Source organism: Ischnura elegans, chromosome 2, assembly GCF_921293095.1.
Source record: "Ischnura elegans chromosome 2, ioIscEleg1.1, whole genome shotgun sequence".
Taxonomy (NCBI): Eukaryota; Metazoa; Arthropoda; class Insecta; order Odonata; family Coenagrionidae; genus Ischnura; species Ischnura elegans.
In genome coordinates this window covers 126259225-126285383 of record NC_060247.1, presented here as the reverse complement: position 1 = coordinate 126285383, position 26159 = coordinate 126259225, and the positions used below count along the sequence as shown (strand labels likewise).

At 39.3% G+C, this 26159-nt stretch overlaps 1 protein-coding gene and 1 long non-coding RNA gene across 2 annotated transcripts in view; one reads left to right on the top strand and one right to left on the bottom strand.

Moving 5' to 3' along the window:
* The window catches only part of LOC124154618 (tetratricopeptide repeat protein 27), a 47372-nt gene that overhangs the window by 4938 nt on the left and 16275 nt on the right, over positions 1–26159 (bottom strand). The window contains exons 6-14 of the mRNA XM_046528458.1: positions 25704–25816; positions 24329–24395; positions 22211–22324; positions 20681–20776; positions 16512–16634; positions 15606–15779; positions 13653–13805; positions 11967–12128; positions 11277–11447 (exon numbers count right to left, since the gene is read on the bottom strand). Of these exons, the coding sequence (XP_046384414.1) occupies positions 11277–11447; positions 11967–12128; positions 13653–13805; positions 15606–15779; positions 16512–16634; positions 20681–20776; positions 22211–22324; positions 24329–24395; positions 25704–25816 (1173 nt within the window). The remainder of the gene's footprint in view (positions 1–11276; positions 11448–11966; positions 12129–13652; positions 13806–15605; positions 15780–16511; positions 16635–20680; positions 20777–22210; positions 22325–24328; positions 24396–25703; positions 25817–26159) is intronic.
* On the top strand, positions 585–5070 carry LOC124154619. The gene is made up of 2 exons (XR_006863973.1): positions 585–668; positions 4890–5070. It is a non-coding gene; the product is annotated as an uncharacterized LOC124154619 (long non-coding RNA).

Here is a 26159-nt window from a genome sequence, read left to right as displayed (position 1 = left end):
GGCCCTGCTTGTGGTCTGTTATCAATATCATGACGGCTGTATGAGAAGCAGAGCCTTTTGGCCTTTTGGGGGGCAAGTCGAGAGTGGGGGGAGGTGCGATTGGGACACAATCTACGCAAGAGGAGGATGTGTCGCCAGTTCTCTCCAGAGAGAGTAGACGGCCGGGCCGGGTTTTCCGGCGTCTCGACGAGCTGGACTAATTAGAGGGGACTTGTATTTTACTTTCAATAAATAACCTCACTAGTATCCAGCGGGAATTTTATTCATTTTCCCCGATTCTCAACCACACCCGCGAGTCAGGAGGCAGCCACTCGACTCTTGCGACTCGCGATTGTCATTACGTCCTAGCGAAGGCGTCGGGATGCGACATTAAAACTGGTGTTAGGTGTGTGGGGTATTTCGAGAATCGTCGTCGTGGCCGCAGTGTGGAGACCTGAGAAGGCCACCGAAGAGCCTCACTGAGAAGCAGAGGACATCAGGCGCTGAGGGAGACCTGAGAAGGCCACCGAAGAGCCTCACTGAGAAGCAGAGGACATCAGGCGCTGAGAGGGGAGGCTCTACCGACTAGTCGCCGCCACCCCTGAGATTTCGGCATCACCTCATCGCAGCGGTTCGTCTAGAGAGGAAGCTGCGCTGAGAGAGGGTACAAAGGAGAAGTCGGCTTTACTGTAAGTAAGCCACCCTGATTCCTTTCCTCTGCCCTTTGTATCGCCCTTACTAAGTTTGTCTGCTAATTGTCATAATGTCCGTCACAACGATGACTAGCTCAGAAGGCCTTGATAGCCGCGGAACGTTCTGCAGTATTTCGGAAGCCATAAAGATTGTTAATAAGCCATTCGACGGGAACAAGAAAGAACTCCGGGAGTTTTTAGAAAACGTGGACGTTGTGTTTGAGTTAGTAAATCCGATTGATCATGACAAATTATTAAAGTTCGTGAAGGCTCGGATAACGGGGGATGCTCGTTCAAAAATTCTCGTCAGAGATCACGCTCACACGTGGCCCCAGGTGAGAGCTATTTTAGAAGAAAATTATGCTACAAGACGTACCCTAGACTATTACGCATGCGCAATGTTTAACTCCAAGCAAGGTCCGACGGAGAGCATTGCAAGTTGGGGTAATCGCATAGATTCTATGCAAACGGAATTGAGGGAAGCGGCCAGACGAGTATCTCAAGAGGAAGAGATCGCCGGCGCTTTAGCCTTAGTTAACCATCTCGCGAAAGCTTGCTTTGTTCAAGGGCTGGCTAATGAGCGCATACAAACAATTGTGAGGAGTAAGGGAGAAGTTATACTATTGCCTGCTGCGGTAGAAGTCGCCCTAGAAGAGGAGAGTGCCATATTGTCACTGAAAGAAAGAGGGAATATGAAAAGATATTTTAAATGTGAAAATTGCGGCAAGCCTGGGCATTCAGCGCAAAAATGCTACCTTAAAGGGAAGGTAAACATGAAAGAGAAGGAGATAAAAAAGGTAGAAAGTGTGAAATGTTTTAACTGCGGGCGATTAGGCCATTTTTCAAGAGACTGTCGCAGACCAAGAGCCAAATCCTCCGAAAATGGATCGCCACAGCCGCGTCAAATTATGGATGATAACTCGCGGTCGCTGAATGGGAAAGGAGATAAGAGTTTTCGTCTGTCGGAAGTAAGAAAATTGTCGAAAGGGCCGAGTCGCTGTGACGTAGCCGATACGATAACCTTCCAGAGTCGAGAGAGCAAACGAGGCATCTTGCGTCTTCTAATTGATACCGGTGCAGATGTGAGTATTATTAAAATGGAGTCCTTGAAGGGGGAAACCAGGTGTTGGCCGGAGGACTACTTGCTATTAAGAGGCATTACTGATAAGCCCATCAAGACAAAAGGGAAAGCGGCTGTATTATTGGAGGCGAAAGGGAAGGAGATGCAACATGGTTTTCATTTGATAGAGGGAGCCGATGTTCGTCTTGAAGTAGATGGAATTCTCGGTAGGGACTTCCTGAATGATCTTGGCGCAGTGATTTATTGTACACAAAAAAGGGTCTACATGAGAGGCCTACTCATGGACTTTGACTCAAAAGAATCCATGGAAGACGTAACTAAGGAGATTAGAAAAATATCTATACCCTCCCGAAGTGAAGTGCGAGTAAAAATTCCTACTGCATCCACGGGGGTGGGAGTGATAAACAAGAAAGAGATAAAAGAGGGTGTCTTCTTAGCATCAGCTTTGACGGAGGGGAAGATGGGAGAGTGCATTGGAAGCATTTTGAATATCAGCGATGAGGAACAAGAGGTAGAGATTTCCCCTGTTGAGTTGGAATCTGTGGATACTGATATGAAAGAAATTCAATGCAATGTTGAAAATAATTTGTCAAGGAAAGAAGTTTAACGGAGTTGCTTAAGGCAAGAGCATCTGTGTGATCTAGAAAAGAGAGTGATCACTGAATTGTGCGAAGAATTCGCAGATTTGTTTTATTTGCCTGGAGACAAGTTATCGCACACTAAGACGTTGAGTCACGAGATTCCCACTCCCAATTTAAGAGGAGCCATTAATACTCGACCCTACCGACTCCCTGAATCTCAAAAGGAAGAGGTAAAAAGGCAGATGGAGAAAATGCTAGAAGAGGGGATAATTGTTCCCAGTAAAAGTGCATGGAACTCCCCAATACTCGTTATACCGAAGAAAGCTGACGTTACGGGAGATAAAAAGTGGAGAATAGTGGTGGATTTCAGAAAATTAAATGAAGAATCGGTGGGCGATGCCTATCCATTGCCAAATATTACAGACATTTTGGATCAATTGGGAAAGGCACGATATTTTAGCACATTAGATTTGGCAAGTGGGTTCTACCAAATCCCGTTGGATCGGAAGGACCAATTTAAAACGGCGTTTAGTGCCTTAGGAGCTCACTATGAGTTTCAAAGAGTGCCGATGGGTCTTAAAGGAGCTCCTTCTACTTTTCAGCGCCTTATGAATACGGTATTGAGTGGTTTACAAGGGTTACACTGTTATGTTTACCTTGATGATATAGTTGTGCATGGAGATAGCCTAGTTACGCACAATCAGCGCTTGAGAGAAGTGTTCCAAAGGCTAAGGGAACACAACTTGAAATTGCAGCCGGAAAAATGTGAGTTTCTTCGCAAGGAAGTGAACTACTTGGGGCATGTGATTTCAGAGACGGGGGTCAAACCAAATCCCTCGACTGTGGAGAAGGTGAAAAATTTCCCCAGGCCGGATAAAGTAAAAAGGCTGAAGGAATTTCTTGGATTGGCGGGGTATTATCGCCGCTTCATACCGGGGTTTGGACTGATAGCTAAACCTCTACATGATTTATTGAAAAAGGATGCAGAGTATGAATGGAAGGACGAGCAAGAAGATGCTTTTAAAAAACTGAAAAATCTTTTGATTACGGAGCCAGTTCTTCAATACCCAGATTTTTCACGCCCATTCATTCTCACGACCGACGCGAGCAATTACGCGTTGGGGGCTATATTATCTCAAGGCATCATTGGGCAGGATCCGCCCGTGGCTTATGCAAGCCGTACGCTCGGTAAAGCTGAGGTAAATTACTCCGCGACGGAGAAGGAAATGCTAGCCATCGTATGGGGAGTTAAGTACTTCCGTCCTTATCTTTACGGCAAAAGATTCACCGTAGTCACAGACCATAAGCCGCTGACTTGGGTATTCAATGTAAAGGACCCGAGCTCTCGGTTGATGAAATGGAGAATCAAATTGGCGGAATACGATTTCGATGTGGTATACAAGAAGGGATCGGAGAATGCTAATGCTGACGCGTTAAGTAGAATTTACTCTTTGGATGCTGAAGAGAAGACGGATGGTGTTGCCAATCCATGCGAGGAAAGATAAAGAGAAATATTGAAGCAATATCATGACTCACCTCTTGGGGGACACACAGGAATGAATAAGACGTACAAACGAATCAAGCAGTATCATGCTTGGAAAGGAATGAAGAAGGACATAGAAGAATACATTCAAAGATGCGAGAGTTGCCAAAAAAATAAAATCACTAGGAGGAAAACTAAGATGCCGTTGGAGATAACCACTACGCCTGAATGCGTGTTTGAAAAATGTAGCCTCGACATCGTGGGACCCCTACCCGTTACAGATGACGGAAGTAGGTATTTGCTCACTTTTCAAGACGAGCTGTCAAAGTTTACGGAAGCAATCCCAGTAAAAGAACAGGATGCAACCACAGTGGCTAGAGCGTTTGTGGATAATATCATCTTGAAGTACGGTGTTCCTCAAACAATTTTAACTGACCAAGGCACTAATTTTCTAAGTGAAATATTCAGTAATACATGCCGATTACTAGGAATAAAAAAGTTGAAGACCTCAGCGTATCATCCAGAATCGAACGGAGCCCTAGAGCGAAGTCACAGAACTCTGATAGAGTTTTTAAGTCATTTCATCTCGGATGACCAGACAAATTGGACAGAGTGGGTGAAGTACGCCATTTTTGTGTATAACACTACACCGCATTGCGCAACGGGATTCTCTCCGCATGAGTTGATGTTCGGGAGAAAGGCTAACCTCCCAGGAATATTGCAAAAGGACCCCTCAGTTCCCTCGTACACGTATGACGACTACGTGAAGGAATTGCGGGATAGGATGCAAAGTAGTCACATGAGGGCCCGAGAAGTATTACTAAAAGCAAAACAAAGAAGTAAGGAAATTTACGACAGGACTACTCACTTGGAGATATTTAAAGTGGGCGATAGGGTCCTGTTGCATGACGAAGCCGTTAGAAGGGGGCGTTCAAAGAAATTATCTTCTCAGTGGATCGGTCCGTATGATGTCACAGGGGTGGACGGAGTGAATGTTACGATAAGGAGGAGAAGGGGGTCGGAGGTGAAAGTCCATGCCAACCGGCTAAAGATATTCTTCTAATCTTCCGCAGGATCCTAAAAATGGAGATGGGAGCCTGCATCTTCCTCTGTTTGAGTCTCGCGACCATCGGAAAGGGGGAAGACCACAGAATAGAAGAGTACAAACAATCACCTGGGCTGTATTACGATTCACAAGGAGAGGCGGAAATGTATAGTAGTGAATGGAAATTAGTCACCTACGTAAATGTCACTCAACTGGAAGGAAACTTGGCCGTAGTAAATACTTATGCTTCGTTAACTGAAGACTTCTGCAGGAAATATCAGAGTGCTTCGTGGATTCATCTGACTGGGTGCCGAACTACGTTTCATGGACTGAGAAATGATTTGAATAGAATTTATAAACTAAAAGACATAATGGAGCAGTTAACTTCCCGTTCGAGATCTCCTGATAGGCGAAGAAGAGGCCTTTTTAATTTTATAGGGGAAGTAAGTAAAGTTCTTTTTGGGACCCTGGATGACGCAGATGCATTGTACTATACAGGGCAAATAGGTAACCTGGAAGCTGAAAATAAGGACCTTCTAACTATTGTGAAGAAACAAGTAACTCTCATGAAATCCACTATTTCAGCTGTCAATCAGTCATTAATAGACGTCGAGGGAAATGAGAAAATACTTTCTGAAGGATTGAGAAGGTTAGAAAATTATATTGATAAAACAACGGGAGAGCTGATTGATCATACAAAGTAGGTATATTATTTTGGTCTTATCAGGGAACGAACATGTCCAACAGTTAAGTCAAGCCATCGGAGAACTCTCCTATCAGTATAATGCTGTGATAGACTCACTAATAAACGCGCAAAAGGGAGTGCTGCAGCCACAAATTATTAGCCCAGAAGAAATAATGACTATGTTTGACAAGCACAAGGCAGACATTCCTAAAGACCTAACCCTACCTTTCCCTCAAAGTGTGGCTTACCGAAGTAAACTTCTCAAAATGCTAGAGCTGGATGTATTTCTATCTAATCACGTTTTGGGATATGTTATTTCAATTCCTTTGAGTAACTTAGTAAGATTTAATGTGTACCATGTAATACCTTTACCTATTAAGATTAACGGCACGTCAATGAAGTTTATTTTTATCCAGCCGGAGAGAGAGTATCTGCTGCTAGATAAAAGTGGGAGATATGTAACAAAACTTTCCAGAGAAGATTTTGCTGATTGTAAATTGGTGAGTGCAAATGCACGATTGTGTAAGCAAACATGCCCACTAAGACTTGTGCACGTGCTTGATGATTGTGAAACTCAGTTGCTTCTATCAGCTTCCTCAATACCATTAAATTGTGATCGAAGAATTGTGTCGTTAGAAAAAACATTCTGGACTCGTTTAGGATCGAGGGAGTGGTTATTTGTTTCTCCAGGACCTGAAAAGGTCACCGTGCTATGTAAGAGTGATGACCCTTACGACGTTACCATAAGTGGCACAGGAAAATTAATGTTTAATGACTATTGCAAAGGTTATAGCACTGGTGCTATTCTCCAGGGTGATATAAACCTTAAATATAATAATTCCAAGGATGATGTAATACCTCCTCTTTCATTGACCTTTGATTGCTGTTTATCGGAGGAGGATTTAGTATCTTTTGCGAGATTAAAATTAAACTTGCCGTTTTCGCCTTTGATTCGGCATTTGGATGACTTAAAATATGCTAGTGTAAAGGTCTCGGAGGTGGAGCAATTAATTGAAAAAGAGAGTTGGGACCAAGCTCACATCTATGAGCACAAGAAAATTTCTACATTTACTTATGTATCTTTGATTCTCATATTACTTGTAATGATTTATTGTTGTTGTTGTAAATGTTGTTTCAAAAGGTTGATCCCGTATTCAGATGACAGGGGACGCCGTGAATGTAAAGATTTATGTATAATCTTTAAGCCAAAAATTGTTAGTAAGGTGCATACATCTACAGAACAAATGCATCAAAGTCCACCATCTGATACGGTAAATCTACCGCTGGTACCCCTTCCGGGTTCAAGCCAGCAATTAGTATCGAGAACGGGTGGTAGCAATACGCCACAATCGGGAAAACGTTAGTGCTTTAACTGTGTGTATTTTTTTTCACTATTGTATCAGTGACTCCAGCATTCATGTTTTTTTTTTGTGTGTAACATGTATGTATATCTGCTTGGCATGTGTGCAGTTTGTCGAGAGAATCGTGTGGAAGATTCTCTCTGGTAAGGGGGGGAGGTGTTGTGCACCCCCACATGGCCCTGCTTGTGGTCTGTTATCAATATCATGACGGCTGTATGAGAAGCAGAGCCTTTTGGCCTTTTGGGGGGCAAGTCGAGAGTGGGGGGAGGTGCGATTGGGACACAATCTACGCAAGAGGAGGATGTGTCGCCAGTTCTCTCCAGAGAGAGTAGACGGCCGGGCCGGGTTTTCCGGCGTCTCGACGAGCTGGACTAATTAGAGGGGACTTGTATTTTACTTTCAATAAATAACCTCACTAGTATCCAGCGGGAATTTTATTCATTTTCCCCGATTCTCAACCACACCCGCGAGTCAGGAGGCAGCCACTCGACTCTTGCGACTCGCGATTGTCATTACGTCCTAGCGAAGGCGTCGGGATGCGACAATGAGTAGTAAAAATGGCAATGAGAAAACAATGCAAAGGATGTGTTGTTCGCAGTCAAAAGTGGCACTACCGGATTTGGCACCATGAGAAGCACCTATGGTGGCAATCCTTGTAGCCATATGGAAACATAGCGGACAGACATCATCTTTTATGTATCGTAAATAAAATGGATATCCAAGATAATGTTTATGCTACATTGAAAAACTAAATAGGAGAAGATCATGAAGGAAAATTTAAAAGCAGATCCCTGAAAAATTGTTGCTCCTAGACAAATGTACCAAAAATTGTGAAAATTGAAGAAAGATTGAAACTTGTAATTTTAAAATGTTTTGGGCCAATCAGGGTCTTTCCCGATGTTGAATGTCGGCTAGGTTTAGTTATTCTATTTTTAGTTTGCTTTTGCAAGCGCTGACTATAGGAGCCAGTCTTACTCATCCTCTTTCACTAACACTGGAAAGGTTATACTGGTCCCTTTACACTAATACAGTAAACTCTTGATTTTACGAAGTCAGTGAGACCGGAAAATTGGCACTTCGTAAAATCGAGTTTCGTAAATTCAAACCTTTTTCATAAGTCACGAAAAAAATTTTCGCTTTTGTTTCTTCCGCCGTTTTTTGTCTTTAGTGGTCTTATTTAAATGTTTTCGGTGGTTATTCTCGGTATAATTCATAGAAAAGGCTTTTTGCTATCGATTTATGATGTGAAAAATCGTTAAATAATTATACCACCATAAAATTCCCATTTCTTGTTCATACTTCAACTTCAACGATCGCTAAAGAAATTCCCGACCAGTTTAGAAAACGTAATCAAATAATGAATTGCAATGTTTATTATAAGAATTAACAGTAATAAATTTGTGGTTAGGAGCCAATAGCTACTATTAAGTATGCAAAAGATAGATATTTGTTTCTGACACCCACGGAATTTTAGCGGCAGCCGGCCTAACCGCCATTAATGTCGCCCTCTATCGCTCAGTGACGAGAAAAAAAGAAAAACAAGGGTCTTAGCCCGTTTCCAAAATAACCTTCGTAAGTTAATATTTCGAGTTACTTCGTATTTTCAGCAGAATGTGCTCTATTTTCACTGAGATTCAATTACGATCATAAATAACGTAGGATGTGATTATCTTCTGGCGAATATTTGAAGTAAATTCTGTTTGAGTTCTCCGTCCGACTACTGTGTTCCATCATCTTCGCAGACGTTGCCATAAAAGACTTAATTCTTCATCAGGACTGTATTCTTCATACCGGGTGTGAGATGACCTGTTCATATAGTATGTTTCTCTCCTTTTATGCCGACAGGAGCAAGGTTCCAACCAGAAAACGACAGGAGAAACATCTTACAGTATCGGAGAAATATAGATAGAAACGTTATTATCCACATTGATTGTTTTCCTACAAGAGACGTTTTATCATTTCTCAACGTGGTTAAGTATTGGTTCGCTAGCGTGAATTCCCAAAACATGACACGCAAAAACCTGTACCGTCACCTCATTTAGTTTTCGTGTTCCTTTCTCCGCCGTATTGAAAGTTAGGCAAAGGATCATTGACATAGAGAAAAGATTTTCTTAGTTTTAGCACTAAAAAATAGTCGCGCCATAATCGTAAATAAATATAGTGTGGAAAGAGCAAAGAAATTAATTTCAATTGAAAAGTCAGCTGAGAAGAAGAGAGACAATTATAAGCGCGGCACCATTTTCCCGATAGTGGAAGATACTTCTTCCGCTTCTCTCCGGTTAATAACTTCCCCCCGTTGCAGGTAAAGATGAACCATGCCCTTCTCCACAATCGGGGAACGTTCCCAGTGGGTGGGGTGAATAAGAGTGGGATGGGGATTGCCTGAGGGAAGAAGTGTGGTCAGCACAAGGACTGGTGAAGGGGGCAGGACAAAGAAGGGTGGGGAAATGGCCTTCAGCTCTGCCTCAGTCTACTTTTGGGGGCCGTTTTTTTTGCGACGCACACAAGCTCAGTCTCCTTAGGGAGGGAGTGAATGGGAAATGCTGGGGAAGGAGGGGTTTGGGATGCGTAAGGTGGGTGTCAGCAAGATCAGCCAAAGGCGGCAGGAGGGAAGGGACGGCTTTGGAAAGACAGAACCCCAGCATGGGAGAACGGGGAAGCGCGTGAGAAGAAAGTTCATGGTTAGACTTGGAAGTGCGTCTTCATTACGAGAAGCTTGAAGTATAAATTGGCGGTAAATAGAGCCCAGTACTTAAGATATTTAAGTTGTTCATTCACAAAGGCCAATATATACACGAAAAGATATTATGGCGCGGATTGCAAGTATCAACGTCCATTTCGGTATGTTATTAATTTCTGTTCCCATTTATAAAATTAGCAAATAGATTTGAAAGAATGATAATCATGAATAAAAATATCTAAATCGATATCCAAACGCACATGAGCAAAATAGATGAATGTATACATACCGATCCATCGCAAGTAATACCGCTCAAGCTTCTTCCGGTATAGGACTTTAAAATCCTGGATAATGCCTTGGTCCAAGGGCTGGGACTTGCTAGTCGAGTTCGGGGGTAAAAAGAGGACTCGAACATTAGCCAATTTTAGACCTTCCACGTATTTATGAACGGTGGCATTATCCATTATTAAAACAATTTTGCTGTTCTCTCCAGCAATTTTTCTCTGTAGACGTATAACCGTTTGCTGGAAAATTTCTCGGGTCATCCAACTGTTTTTATTTGCATGGCAAAAAACGGGGAGGGCTTCCAATTTTACATGTTTTAAGCACCGTGGCCTTTCAAATTTCCCAATGACAACGGACTTATTTTGTCCGTGCCCGTTTGGTTGACGCACAGCCCCCCAGTAACACGCACTTTACTCTTTTTCCCCCCATGGCACCTTTGCCCTTTGAAACCCAGGGTTGCGTCAGGTAGGTAATGCATTAAAAAATAGCCCAGTTTCAGGGGCCAGCGAGGGTGAGCTCGTCGAGGAAAGGGTCCCGGATTAGGGACCCTTCGAAGTGCTTCGGCGAAAAGTAGTCAAGTAGTCTTCGAAGTACGTTCACAGCAGTGCAAAGGGTTAATTAGGGGTGTACGAAATACTCCGCGCGACCTTCCTGACATGTTAAACTACGAATTATTGTCGATGCTATGTTTACGAACAGGCACAGGCACGTAAATAGGGGCATAATGTCAGCCGCGATATTTTAACTGAACTCCTACTCCCCCTAAATTCCCACAGTGAGGTTTTTGGCGACCCATTTCTCTCCAAAGTTGCATTATCATTTACGATTTCGCACTTTTGATGGACCACAGTTGGAAGCGCTGATTTTTTAGCTACTTACGCCGGCGTAACTAGTTTTGTTGACAAATTTTTCGCCGTAGTTCGTATAAACGAATGCCATTTGCTCCTAGGAACCGAGCCGAGGTTCGTAAATTCAAAAACTTTCGTATAATCGAAACTTCGTATAATCGAATAGCGCCATGTATTTAGCATAGGCTTTTCACCGGGACCGCAATATCACTTCGTATAATCGAAAACTTCGTAAAATCCTGCTTCGTAAAATCAAGAGTTTACTGTATCGTCATTTTCCCCTGCGTGAACACCCTGCTCACATTCATCGCCGCTGAAGAGGTAGTACAAATATGCACCGGTAGCCGGCCTTTTTCTGGCTATATAAGCCAGGCAAATTTAGAGAAGATGGATGGACCATGTAGAAAAGTGCTTGCAAAGCTATGTACATAATCGGTACAATGCATTGATGGATTACATAGTGTGAAGTACCATTGATAGAAGGAAAAAGGTGGTTAAATGCATTACATAATTTTTACCAAGAGTAATTTTTCCCTGATAAATACGGATAACTTACTTGAGACGTTAATCTACCGAAGAGAGCCAGGGATTTTTCCTTCAATCGACCAGCTGGTATGCCATGGTTATCGGGCTCATTTTTTACGACAGCACCCACGAGAATCTCCAGCACTTCTGTGTCAACATGCTTCTCTTTCAGATCCAGTATTCGGTGATATGCCCGGATCACCTAAAAGAAGATGAAAGATAAAAATGAACCATACAGTTTGACAAACATGGCAGCTGAGGTCAAACAACGCATGCGAGCATTTGGGCCACTTGTTGCGAAGCACACAGCAGCCCCGTTTGGAACAACCTCAAAGTTCTTATGGGCCGCTTATCCCATCAAACAGAGCAGCAATGGATTTGGAGCCCCATAGACCCCATGACATTAGACTGAGGCAGTTAAACATTTAAAAAAAAGACTACCACAAAGAATTGAATCATCCAGATAAAAGAAAAATTAAGTTCTCACGAGAATAACTTTTCAAGAAAGAGGGAGATTTAAAGAATTTACAAGAAAATATTAGATGCCCACAATTTTCAAAACACATTTACCAAATAATTTTCCTGGAGCACTGTCTAAAACATAAACATTTACATGTGGGGTTAGGAAAATGGCCACTTAATGAAATTACAAAATTAATTGAGGAAGTAAAGGCTTTATCAGAATTGTGACATCATGGAATTGATCACAAAATTTACATACCTCTTCGAACTCTCCACAGTCAGTGCTGACCGCCATTAAATTATCCCACACCCTCCAGTTTTCATAGTTGCACTTCAAAGCCTCCTGCAGCGCTTTCCATGCTCTAGCTTTTTGTCCCAACTTGACATATGCTTTAGCCAAATTATTCCAAGCTTCAAAGTTCTGAAAGAGACATTATCAAAATGTAAGACTTACATCATTAGTAAGTATTCATTTTCTGTACAAAAATAAGAGATTCAATTCCTTATTCTCCGATGATGTAGCAGGGTACTGTAGTGGTCACAAATATATTTACGTCCACGGTGACAAGAGTCAGGACAAAGCGTGGGAAGGAGCGGCATTGCGGTGATCCGGAAATGGAAGATTTCCATTTCCAAAAAACAGGCATAAATGTGTTGGTGTGTGTCGTCCCAGAATACTCAAACTATGCCTCGGGATAGACACCTTTCACTTTTAAGAATGGCAATACCTTCCTCTTTTGCAAAAAAACATCCTAGTTTCAAAGCGGCTGTGAACATTAAAAGAGAAACCATCTTTTCAGAACGCTGTCACCATTTCAGCGGCAACAGGCATTCCAAATTTCCAATTTAAAGCGGAAAGTCAGTGCAGTCCTCCACAAGAGGAGGGGTGGAACCTAACGGGGATAGATTTCAATATATAAACTCTAGCAAACTGGCAGAAAGCGTCAGTTGGCAGGGAGCCATTGTGTTGGGGTCCATCAACAGAAGTGTCATCCGCGAGATCATTGGAAGCATCCTGCTACCAGTTTGTCCCGTCAAGGAACAAGCCTATCTCCAGCCTACTCCGTTCTCTTCTGCGACGCCTGTTGACAAAGGAAAACCTAACACCCCTCAGGCTACCACCAAATAACAGTTGCGAACTTTGCAAAATTGTAGAATCATCAGAGAGAGAAAGGGACTATTATGCCCTCAGATCAGCCAACCCTGCAAACTGCGAGGAAGGCACAGGTTAGCAGACGTGAGGTGGTGTCTGACTAGGCTGCCAGCAGCTACGTGCAAATCTTACTGGGCAATAAATAAATATTTAAAAACGTTCATTTTATGATTTTAATTAATCATAATTAAAAAACCTGCAAGCTTCTACTCCACACATTGCGGTAGTGATTGAAGCAATCACTGTTTTTCAGGAAATCAGCCGCCATAAGGGAGTTGACCGAAGGTAAACAGACTGTCGTATTGTGCCTTCTTAAATCCCACTTAAGTCAATTTATCCTTGGAATAACTACTACAAAGCTCGATGATGATTTTTACTTCCATCTCTTTCAATCAAGGCTCTAATACCTTAGCAAAGTGAACAGTGTACTGTGCAATACCGTAAGAAGTCATTTCAAGTCACCTAACCTCAAGCAATATTACAGCACTTTTAACTAGCATTTAATGCCATTTGTTGAGTACTAGAAGAGTTTTAGCTTAAATATTTGGACTCGTGAGAAAATTGTCTATTCAATGAGACTTAGTTGCATGATGAACAAATTTTGTACATGTCCCTCATTGACATCAAGAGTCAACCCTGTATTTCTAATGGGTGACCCAAAGTGCTTCGTGAGAGAAAATTGCCAACGTTTAAATGTTTTTCCTGGGTTCCCCGACACAGAGACCAGCCATTCGGTTGCACTCATTGAGTATTATCAAATAAAAATTCTCACTCAAATCATCAAGCAAGTACCTCAGTATCCAGGGAACAATATCTCCTGTAAGCAGAAGCAGCCAGTTCCCAATTTTCAACGCTGAGAGCTGAAAATCCAAGGCGAGACCACAGGAGCAGTTGTAAACTATTAATGTCCAGAGACTGCTTCATGTAAGGAATGGCTTCAGCATACTGTAAGAACATAACAAGGGCACACAGGCTTGATAAAAGTCATAAAAAAATAAAAAAATGATACTCATCACAAGAGTATACACAATAACTACACCAGACTAATATATTTACCAAAGGAAATGGGAACATGCAAATAGAAATTCCACCTTCAAATATATTATACATACATTTATATTACGTAGCTGATTAACAGAACATCTTTTCAAAATGATTGCAAAATCCTACATTAAAGGCACGGGAAATGATTAAAAAATACTTGATCCCACAAGGCATAACAGTATTTTTATGTGTGCCCACAGAGGAATATATGTTGCAAATACAATTAGTTAAAGAAGTATTGCCAAAAATGGAGTGGTGCCACTGCTGCACCTAAAAGATATTTGACTCTCTCTGTTGACGTATAGTGAAACCTCTATTTTACACTTTTGAATGGACCACTTACAAAAAGTGCAAAATTGAGGAAATTGTAAAATAGAGTATCATTGTTTACAGACGGTATTGTTTGGGACCTGATAAAAAGTGTGCAAAATCAGGGAAAATGTAAAATGGGGGAACGTAAAATTGAGGTTTCACTGTATATGTATTATTCTAAGCCAAAAACGTGAATATTGCTATTCTTACACAATACTATAGGATGTTTGTTGAGGTTTGGCACACTGCTATACCTTTTTCAACAGTGAAACCTGAAAGCCAGCAAATGGGCTTGAATGTTAGCATATTCCTCGTTGTGCAACTCTCAGATCAGTGAATAATGGCAGCAATACTTTCTCACAATAAAATTTGGAAAGTTCAAAGCAAATATGGATAGTGTAGAGCATCACAAAAGAATAAAAATTTGTCAGCATGTTGCTCTGCTGTGAAAAAAAAAAACTTGCCACAAACCCATTGACATATAATAACTAAGCCGAATTGAGTATTTTATAATAAAAGTGCAACAGCTCAGTACATGACATGATTGCAGCAATAAATAAATATATTTACAGCCAATTCATTAGATAGCTAGGAGTGTCTGATCCTGGAATAAATTTTTCAAATTTGCTTGCATTAAGCTACAATAAAAGTCAGTTCATGTAAGTTATTTTGAGTTTTTGTAATCATTAAATGCTTTGTGTATTACCATGATTTTCCTCCGATTTGGTGTTTGTTAGGATTAATTTATAAACCCATCATAATTTCGAGACAGAGTGACAATAATACTGTATTTTGGGGAAAATAGAGGACAATTGAAAATCATGAGCAGATAACAGCCAGCCGTTATTACTCTGATAAAAGTAGCAACAGGTTTTTTTTTACTGGTTTCTGGAGAGTTAAATAAAGAAGCTCTAGGATATATTATTAGAGGATACAGGGTCAGGTAATGTATGAGTGAGTTTATGAACTGCGGGAAACTGCCTATTCCTTTGTAATTATTCTAGATAGATATATTATTACGTGAGAAACTAAGTAGAACTATTCATAATGCTTACAAGAGCTGCACCAAACCTTGACAAATATCCAATATTATGGTGTTTGTGTTTCAATCTTCAAGTTTGTGGCCTAGAATAACATGCAACAATGGAGAAAGTCAAGTGTTGTTTAGAAGCGGAAGAGGTACCACTCCATTTTTGGAGATACATACTTGTTTGACCAATAGTGCATACTTCGAAGAAAAGAAATGAATCCTCAAGTTGGAGTTTCAGAATGGACCGGCACATATTCAAACTTCAACTGCATAATTTCAGCCAGGCTATTCACATGCAATTGTTCCAATAGGTATGAGCAAAAGAGTTCTATGGCATGTGGAACAAAAAGACTGATTACCTTGGCCTTAAAATAATAATGTAGCCCCCAATGTCTCTGTGCTCTGGCACTTTTATGTCCAGATAGTTCCCATGCTTTTTCATAGCAGGAAACATCACCCTTTGCATCACCAAGTAGACACCATAACTTAGGGGTTTCCTTAACAGCTAATTGCTGTTCTATAATTTCAATGGCCTGAAATTGGAAAAAAGACTTTGAGTTAACAATTCAGGTGAAAAAGGCACAATAAGCAATGAAGCATTCATCAGCACAAGAAATTTACAGAACACCAATTTTAAAATTAAGTTCACTAACAGAGACATAGTTGATGACAATGACGACCCCTCTTGCAATTGTACTGAGGGAAGAGGCTGAAGGCTGAGAATACAAATTACCTGAGATAAAATTATGAAAAATGCAACTCATCCATTCATTCCTTCACATTAATACTTTCTGTATTTCAGGTCTTACATTCACCTTAAACCAACTGAGTGGCCTTTTTTTTGGCATTTTTTGAACTAGCAATAATATAGTTAACATTACTGTATTTTACCGACCGTCAAAATCATTAATAAGATACTGTCAATAAAATGAGACATGCGAACCATAGCAACACTAAAACCTATCTAGAAAATGAGTAGGTAGGAGGAGAAATGGCAACATAGGGGCAGCAGTGGCCATGGACCCCGTCCTGATCAGAACTTAGGCTTCATGCACACAGGGAGCTTGGCTAGCACGAGCACTAGTTGAAAATTGAGCCAAAGGTGTTAAGGTAAACCACTTGAACTCAAACACCATAAAATATAATAAAAAAACCGTCTTTATCCAAAGTTCTCACACATCAACAACATACAGAGGAACATCAAGTTAAAAGGCTCATATGCATACTATGAAATACCAGGAAAATCAAGAGAAAACTTTCCTCACCTTGTGCTTAAGCTCTAAGATGGTGTAGCAAACAATAACTTCTTCCCATAACTGCAGGCGAAGAAATATGTCTAAAGCACTGTTGACAGCACCAAGTGAGAGGAACAACTGAGCTAGATCAGCCTGAAAGTGCACAAAGGTGAGACATTGCAGAAATATAAACCCAAAACTAAAATTGAACAAGTATTTCTGTGGTATACATGCGGATATTAAGTGTCAATATGATGTTATAAGACCTTACAATGTTATAGGCAAAAAGAAGTAGCTTACATCAGAAAATTAACCGACATGTAGGTACATGCATTTCATGAAAGAGTGAAATACCTGAAAATTAGAAAAATACCTGAGTAGTGAAAGCAAAAAATTTTCAACTTGACATTAGCTGGGCTAAAACTCACGAGTTTCAAGTCAAGTTTGGGTTAAAAAGGTATATTTTACACTTTTAGCAAAAATTAAATCAATGAACTTAATATAATATCTGATTAACCTAGACCAAACTACCTGCAATGCTGCATTAGTTCAACGAACCTTTTCAAAGTTTTCGAACCAATATGGCCAGATGACTGTGCAGCATAGAATGGTTTTCCAACTGCAGATGTAAACACTAGTAACTAGCCAGCTAACAAAAGCCAAAACTACAGCAGTGGAATCATATGGACTATGAGCTTCATAGACAGTCATCATTATTGCCTTTACTCACCAAAAAGTGACACAATAAGATATAGCACTAATTATTAAAAACACATTATCGATTAAACTCAGTACATGATAGCAATGTTTGGTATTAAAAGCCAAAATATTAAATTTTCTGAGCCTCCTGATTTACTTATTCACCACCCATTCATTTTCCCCTGAGGAGACCCTAGCCTTACTGGCACTTAGCGAGGCATAGGTGAGAATAGTTAGCTGATTGTTCAGCAAAGATGGAAATTCCAACGTTGTCTTCATCTCATAAATAAACTGCTATGGCAAAACCATGTTTTGCTATTTCATCAGTGCGTTTTTTTAATTACAAAATTCATAGTAGAAGGTAGCATATCAAAAATATGTTTCAACTTTTCAGAACAAGTTTTGCAATCAAATCTGGATTAGCTACACTATTGACGCTAGTATCTTTTGCAGAAACAATGGAAACTTTCACATCAAGAGTTTTCCAATTGAATTTACCTGTCTGAAGCGCATACCTATCAACAGATAACTCGGCAGACAACCTACGATGGTATACCGCAAGTAAATAAATACACTGTTGGTATTTAATGCTATTGAGTGTTCACTATAAGCCTGTTGTCCAATATTAGCATACGTCACTAGCTTAAAGACTTCAACCATAAAGAATATTTCTAAATTTTAATAAATAAACACCAGTTGTAAACATGTAATTCATATGGCCGATTGCTACCAATAATCTCTCTGCCGGCAATGATGCTGTCAACATAAGAGCTTTAAGTTGCTTATTAAAACAACCTATTATCTAGCTCGGCCACATTCTTTTTCAAACACCATGTTCAACTTAATTACATCTTTGAAACTAGGCTTGTCTTGAATATTTAAAAACTAGTTAATTGAGTGAAGTTTTTTACTTACTCAACTTGCCTTGAAATTCAAGTTGCTCGCATACCCTAACAAATTATGATACACCAAAAAATTCATTATGAAATTTCCTTCAAAATTAAATTTATGGTAAAGGGAATACGAATAATAATTTTTGAGTAGCCGTGAGAATGGGTAGCGAGTCGGTACCCGAAACGTCAGTGCTCTCATATAATCTAACCCGCGCGGTATCACGAGAAGAGTATTTACATATTGTTTGCCGGGAAAGTGTTAAATTTTACTTCCCATCATTAAAATTAATTACTGCTGTATTTAACCTCTCATACTTTTAGTAAAGAACAATTCAGAATTAAGTGTATGGCAAAACTTCATGATTTGTAATGTGTGTGTAGCAGAATTTGTGTAGCAGATGCTTTGGTCCCATAAAAAGGCATGTCAAGCTTTGTTACAATTTTTTTCCATGTTTCTGTTCAGATGGGGGCTTCTGCATGTAGTTTTGAAGACTACAAAACTTCTTAATGTCATTTATTTTACCACTTCTTGGGATGCACCTTAGGTTTGGGCCATTACTTCACCTTGTCATAATGCTGTTCATATTAAATACACAACACTATGTATATAGTTTGCCAAAAGATAGTGACCTTCCTGAAGAAAGATGAAGAACCACTTACTATTAATGATAGCACAAATGTATAAATGACGATTTAATTGAAAGATATAGAACAACAGATTATTACTGTTCACAATCAAATTATTAAATAATGCCTATTAATTAGAGATGGGTCGAATAGCAGATTTCTCGAATTCGAATATCGAATTCGAATATTAAATCATTGCTCGAATATTCGAATACCTCGAATTTCGAATACCTCGAATACTAAATGATGAATGCTGGAATGTTTGACTCGGTTGCCTATGCAGCAGGCAACACAAGATTTTGGGGAGTAATTTTGATTTCCTTTAAATGATTCGAACAGGAATTTAGCTGATTAATGAATATTTTAATTTTATGGAAACAATTGGGCTTATAATTAATTCAACTAAAATCGCTTTACCCCCACTCCTGGTGCTAAGTGCTAGCTGACAATCTGAGGCATTTTGCAACATACAAGCTCTTTTCCATCGGATTTTCTTCAATTATTTTCAGTCCATGTTTGGGAGTTCTCACGAGATAAGAAGATGAATTGGAATTGCTATCAGGGAGAAACCAAATATTCTGAGAAAATATCCCTTTGTCTGGGACTGTAACAATAAAGATTTATAGCACAACTCATAAATTGTAACTTGATATATGTTTTCGGAAAAAATACCGCATCAACTTCCGAGAAGCTCTGCTGCTCATATCGAGTTTCGCCAGAATGCTAAGTCTCCGTCGTATTTTGACATTTATTTCTTTGCGTAAAATGCTTCAATAAACTCAGAAATACGTCGTGTTTGGTCTTATTCTTTTTGAAATTACGCGCACATTACTAATATTTCAATTCAATAAAGGTGTACCATCAATTGATGAAAGTCATTCTTAGACACCTTTTGTGCTAATAGATGACTCATGCAGCGGTTGACCTCCACAGAAATGGGGAACTTCGAAGCTGGTAGGAAAAAAAAAGGTCAGTGGGGGAGAAAAGGGAGGGCCCGAAACACGTTTCTATTGTTCTCGTGTAACTTGGTATTTTTTCGAAGCTAAGGTCTTCGTAATATGATCCCTGCGCGAGCTGTGACCTTTTTTTTTATTTCGAAGAAGAGGAAAGCCTCAGAGGGGGGCTAGTGCTGAATGGAGAGGGATACCGGATCTTGGGAAGTGCGCTAATGTAAGTATCCCACGGTACTCACACAGCAGTTGACCTCCAGAAATGGGGAACTTCGAAGCAGGTAGCCAGAAAAAGGTCAGTGGGTGAGAAAAGGGGGGAGGGCGTGAAACACGCTTTTATTGTTCTCGTAACTCGATATTTTTTTCGAAGCAGGGGTCTTCGTAATGCGATCCCTGCACGAGCTGGGACCTTTTGTTTGATTTCGGAGAAGAGGAAAGCGTCAGAGTGAGTGAGGCGAGTGCTGAATGGAGGGGGATAGCGGATCGCGGGAAATGCCCTAAGGTTGCTATCCCACGGCACTGAGGTTCTCCTGGTGGGGGGAATCGGGGATTTTCGGATTTTTTCACCCGACCATTTTCGGTTCCCCTCGTCGAACTCTTTTCACCGCTGAGATCCACGAATTTGATGTAATTCGTTAACTTGCGTAAAAAGGCGCTGCGAGCACTAAACGACTACAGTTCTCTACATTTTTCCGAGTCAACTACCAACGACGTGCGTGCGACAGTGTATGACGCGAAATTCAAAAGTATTCGAGGTATTCGAGGCGGTACTTTTCGCGTAACTATTCGAAACCTCGAATATCGAATACTTCCTAGTATTCGAGGTATTCAAGTATTCGCGGATACTATTCGCACATCTCTACTATTAATATGTACTAATAATAAAATTCCTGAAATTGTAGAGATTTAAAGAAAGTTTTGTTTTCTGCATGAAGAATTAGTAATAAACATTTGCAATGCCAAAAAAATTGTATAAAGTTTCATTAACTTAGGTCCAATGAGAGAAAAGTCCATTAGCGCTATGTCTTACCTCAACTTTCCATGAAGGGGGCATTCTACAGCAATAGAAATATCTATGCCTTACATCTGCATCTGGTTTTTCAGCTTTAATTGAATCTACAAGGACCTACATAAAAGAAATGAAATTGAATTGGTAGAGTGACTATGAATACTAAATTAAATGAAGAAATCATACAGACATCATATTTCATTCAAGACATTCAAGTTTTAATATCAGAGTGAAACCTGACCCACAAAAACATCTGCACAACCTACTCAACTTAACATTAACTTTACTTGATCACTCAGCTGTGCCTTAACTATCTGCACCTCTACGAATGTAGTTCCCCGCCCAATTTTTGGAAGATTTAATTTTGGAATAAATAAGTGACTTCCACTTGAATACAGTCCTTTACTCCTTTGACCGTGCATTACTGTCCTTAAGTAGATTTTGAGCAAAAAGAGAGAGACCCTCTTCAGAGCATTATGGCATTTGCTCCACTTGAAGCATTGGAGATTGCCAACAACAGCATTATTTCAGCTGCATACATTACTAGCCCAAATTTGTGAATTATCAGGCATGCATAAACGTTATATAGAATCACTTTTGGACAATATGTGGGACTAGATGTCAGTAAACAGGCATATGTTACTCCCTGCTAACATAAAAATTAATGATTTTCATTGATTCATTGCAGTTGCCAAGTAAAAATTTAAAGATTGGTAGGCTAAAATACTTTTTTCACCCAGCCACTGGGAGGGCAGTAGCCATTAGAATAATACACACAGAATCAGTAAATGGTAATGCTAGATAGGGGTTAATACTTAGACAGAGCAGGAATACACGTGAACAGCAACGTGCACTTTAATGAGAGGTTTATCAAATTCAAGAGAAATATCAAACAGGTAGATACCATAGTGTTACAGGTTTACCTGCTAACAATGGATTATGAAGATGAAGAGGTGGAAGGTATCTACAAGGATACGATAGGAAGCAGAATAACAAGACATGGAAGAAGCAAGAAAGAAATCATCAGTAGAACAGCCCAGCTGAAGAGAGCATTCCACAAAAAGATGGATCAACTTACCAAACTAAATTTAAGGATAGACATACCAAAAAAATTAATGAGAATTGCTAATGGTCTGATGAAACCATTCACCAAGGGACACGTGGATTTTAAGAATGGAAAAGGTAGACCTGGGGTAAAATGTATGGAATGAGGGATGTGAAATGTGTAGAAGATATACAAAGGTGTGAAAAGATTAGTTGACCTGAGAATTAATTGGAGAGCTGTCTCAAAATAATCTTAAGATTGCTGACATTTGCTGCTGTTCAAATAAATTGATGATAAAAAACTCCAATTGCAAAAATATGTAATGCCTCAATTTAAAACATCTAATGGTGATTGCCATGCCACCCAGAGTCACTTTAACACTCCACGTTTAGAGTAAATACGGCAATAAATTCGAAAAATTTAAACATGATAGTTCCCCATAAAAAAATCACAGTAATATATATAACATCCACTATTCCTCTCAATATAAAACAATCAACACTCACCTGAGCTTGCATCATTGACCTTTCAACAGTTCTTGAGTGATTTGATTCCAATCTACACCTTTCCAGCAAGGCTGTCAGCTGTAGACACCAAACACGAGGCTGAGACAGCAGACACTGGAAAATTCAAATAAATTTCCGATTAAAAGCATATGCCAAGTCAATAAAAACTATATAAAAAAAGGTTGGATGTTGTTATAAAAGCTGTAAAATACTGGAATTAATTTGAAGACCAATGTTACTTATTAGCAGGGTGAACAACTATTATTTTACTATTTACGAAGGTTATTCCAAAAGTAAGGTCTGTTTCCCCGCAACTATTTGAATTTGGCACCAAGGACAAAACACGCACGGATTGGGTATCCCAGCATGCATTGCATATCAAGCGCCACCATTAGCATTGCTACTGTTGCTGTGTGCTGTTTATAGTGTCAGTTTACAATGTTTAAGAAAATTGATAAGCCCACCAATTGTGAAGTAAGGGCAGTGATACGGTTTTTATGTTCAAGAAACATTTCAGCCGCAGAAATTCATCGGCAGAATACTGAAGTATATGGTCCTGACATAATGAGTGATAGTAAAGTGTGCAAGAGGGTGCGAGCTTTGAGTGAATGATGAAGTGAAAGAAGCAATTAAAGACTGGTTACCTAAGCAGGTGGCCGATTTCTACAACTTACGAATTCAAAAGGTTGTTGAAAGATGTGAAAAATGTTTAAATGAGTATGGAAATTATGTAGAAAAATAGAGAAAGATGTAAGGAATGTGAATAAAACAATTTTTTTAAATTTGATTTTTTTTCTTAATCCGACCTTACTTTTGGAATAACCCTCATACCTTACGTAAATTATGAAGACTACACCAGGTTTGAATTGAAAATCTATTTTCAAATGAAAGGAATTTGAACTGACCAGATGGAAATGTTCAACAATAAATCTCCATCATATTTATACACCTGTATCTGAATTTGCTTACCTATTTTAAAAAGTTAAATCAATGAAGAGCGCTGAAAGTCATTAAAAATGTTTTTCTCAACATAAATGAAAACCATGAACCCAAAATAAAACTGATGATAATATCATTACATATATGCAGTGGCGTAACTAGGAATATGCTTTGGGGTGGGATGGGATGGCTTAGGGTGGTGGACATTCCTCCCAGAAATAAGGGTTCTGGGAAAATTTTGAAAAATGACATGCCTGGAAATAAATTTTACATTATTTTGGCACTTATTATTTAACTCTAAGCAGAAGCAGGGATATGTCAAAACTAAACAATAGTTTTAAATAATTTTTTTATTTCTTTAAGGCTTTGGGGGGGAAGGGGGGGATCAATCCCTTCATCCTGACCATATTTATGCCACTGATTATAAAGGCCGTTTTACACGGTACACCGAATTGCGCAATCTGACGTACATGCGAAGGCACAATCAAAATTGAGTCTTATAAAGCGGTGAATTGCTAGAATGCTGGATGCGAGACTGCATAATAGCCCCTGTTCTAATTTCATTCATGCATTCGCGCAATTCCACACCATTTTAGAAATAAATGCAGCTCTAACCTGCGCAATTCCCTGCCCCGTGTAAAACAGCCTTAAGTATGTTTTACTCATGGGAATTTATCAATGCTACAAAATATAAGAAAGCATGAAAAACTGCATGCATGCTCAAAAATCTTAAGTAACTTACCATCAAATTTTAATGAATACACCCTTGTGTTTAGCAATCACCTACTGTCCTGACAAAATGCCTTTAACATTAATAATTTTTGTCTGGTAAACATGATTGCACATCGAAAGAGTTCAAAAGTTTCATTCATTAAGTACACACAATATTTGAAAATGCCCATTAAAAACATTTGGCTTCGGTAGAAATCAAACCTAAATCTCCTGACTGCTGATCAGTTATTCAACTAATTACGCCATTAATCCTTGGCCAAGTATACTTGATGATGCAACTGGGAAATCTGAATTTCAATCCAAGAAAGGCAAAATGACTTTTTCCAAGTTAAATTTCATTCTTAGAGCAAATAAATTTACCCAAGAATATGTGACTGAGTATACTTACAGTACTTACTACAAATACGTTTAAGGATGATTATTTGATATAAACCTTAATGAACTTACAGTAATATATGCCATCAGTTCTTCATCCGCAAGTTTATCCTTGGGTTGCGACTTCATTTTCAAAATACTGAAACAGATGTTTTGCATCAGAGAAATAATAGAGACAGTGCAATTATAAGAATAGACCAAAAAGATAAGAATATAAAAAAAAAACAAAAAAGAGTGTGTGGCACCCCTTTGCGAGCGCTGGCAGTCACTCGTCAAGGGTTGATGGGCTTGCCGATAGAGGGAAGCAGAGGTAGATGTGCACCACCTAGCTGAACGCGCAAAATACAGTCAGTTCCTGTTAGAGACTGGATTGAGGTAGTCGACTGTGAATACCTGCTGCGAGTGCGCGTCGCCATCTTGATTTTTGTTATATTACATTGGTGTGGTGTAACCGTATCTGGAGCCTCAATAAACTCCCCTAAAATTACATTTGTGTTGGTAGTTATATGTATTTATTTCTCAATTACCCACACATTAAGTCCAACAGAGAGCAATAGAAAGAGCTACTATCAGATTTCAGATTATGCTATTTTACAACCACTTTTTAATGCCCTTTTTATGCCGTGCCTCTCTGAATTCCCTCTAATTTTTTAGGCTTGATTTTCAGAAAAAATTTATTTAGTACAAAGCTAGCCTTGAAGCATTAAAGCTCAACAAGTTGGCAGCTCATAATTATAACTGAATGGACTTAGTACTTTCATGCTAAAAACCAAGAGCCTAAAGTGCTAATTGTTATTTTAAAATGCATTCTCATTCATAAAATTCAACTGAAATGAATTCTCAGCATTTTGCCTTACTTTAGTGAAATGACTACATAATTTTTACATTACTTTCTGCAGAATACTTTTTAAATTAGAACAGCTAGAGTCTATTTTTTGGCCTCCAGTTTGAACCTCCAGTTTTTCAGTCCTGTGAACTTTGTAATAAAGAGAGTTTACTGTAGTTTGCAAACTGAATACAACAAAAATAAATTCAGGTTTTCTATTAGCAATAATAGTATTCAAAGTAACCTTTGAAAAAGACAGAATAGCAAATAATAGTAATTATATCTGCCATCCCATAATTTATACCTTGATGGTGATGCTCAAGTTGTATATTAAAAAAGGGAGACTGTGCTCAGATATTCATACATAGTATCATACATAGTCTGGAGCTGATGAATTAAAATATTCAAAAACAATTAGAAATTGTATCTTTTCATGCAATGGATACGATTCAACCATTACCATGTATGGACAAATGTATTTTCATCCTGCATCAAAGACAATGTAATCAACAACCATTAGCACTCTCAACAGAGGGAAATTAATGACAACATTGGACCAATAATTCTTCTAGAGTGTACAAGATCAAGATACAACAATAGACTCAATGAAAAGAAACTTACAAGTCTCCAAAGATAACAGCTTGGTCCAGTGGCCTTAAATTCGGCAAGGCACCATCATCACTGTTTAAAAATTTAATTTGATCCAGTCTGACATCATCATTAAGCTGTAGATCCTGGAATAATCATAAAAATAAACAGTCAATCTAAGAAATTTGAGGAAAAATCACAATTTTTCCAGAAACTACTGAGGACTAGCACAAGGGGAGTAGTAAAGAAAATTAAAAGTCTATCTGATAACCCCAAGTAGGAATAATTATTTCCCTCTTATACTAACAAGGAGAGGTCGCCAAAGTGATGTTCGGGATCTGAATGACGATGTTATTTCCTGAAACAATATAGGTAAGGTAGAAAAAGTGTCACGCCTTTCTTCCACGTAGGCCCGGGTTCGCCAGATATTCGCATGTAAAGATTCCGCGCACCATGACTTCCTTCGACTATAGTCATGGTGCGTGGAAT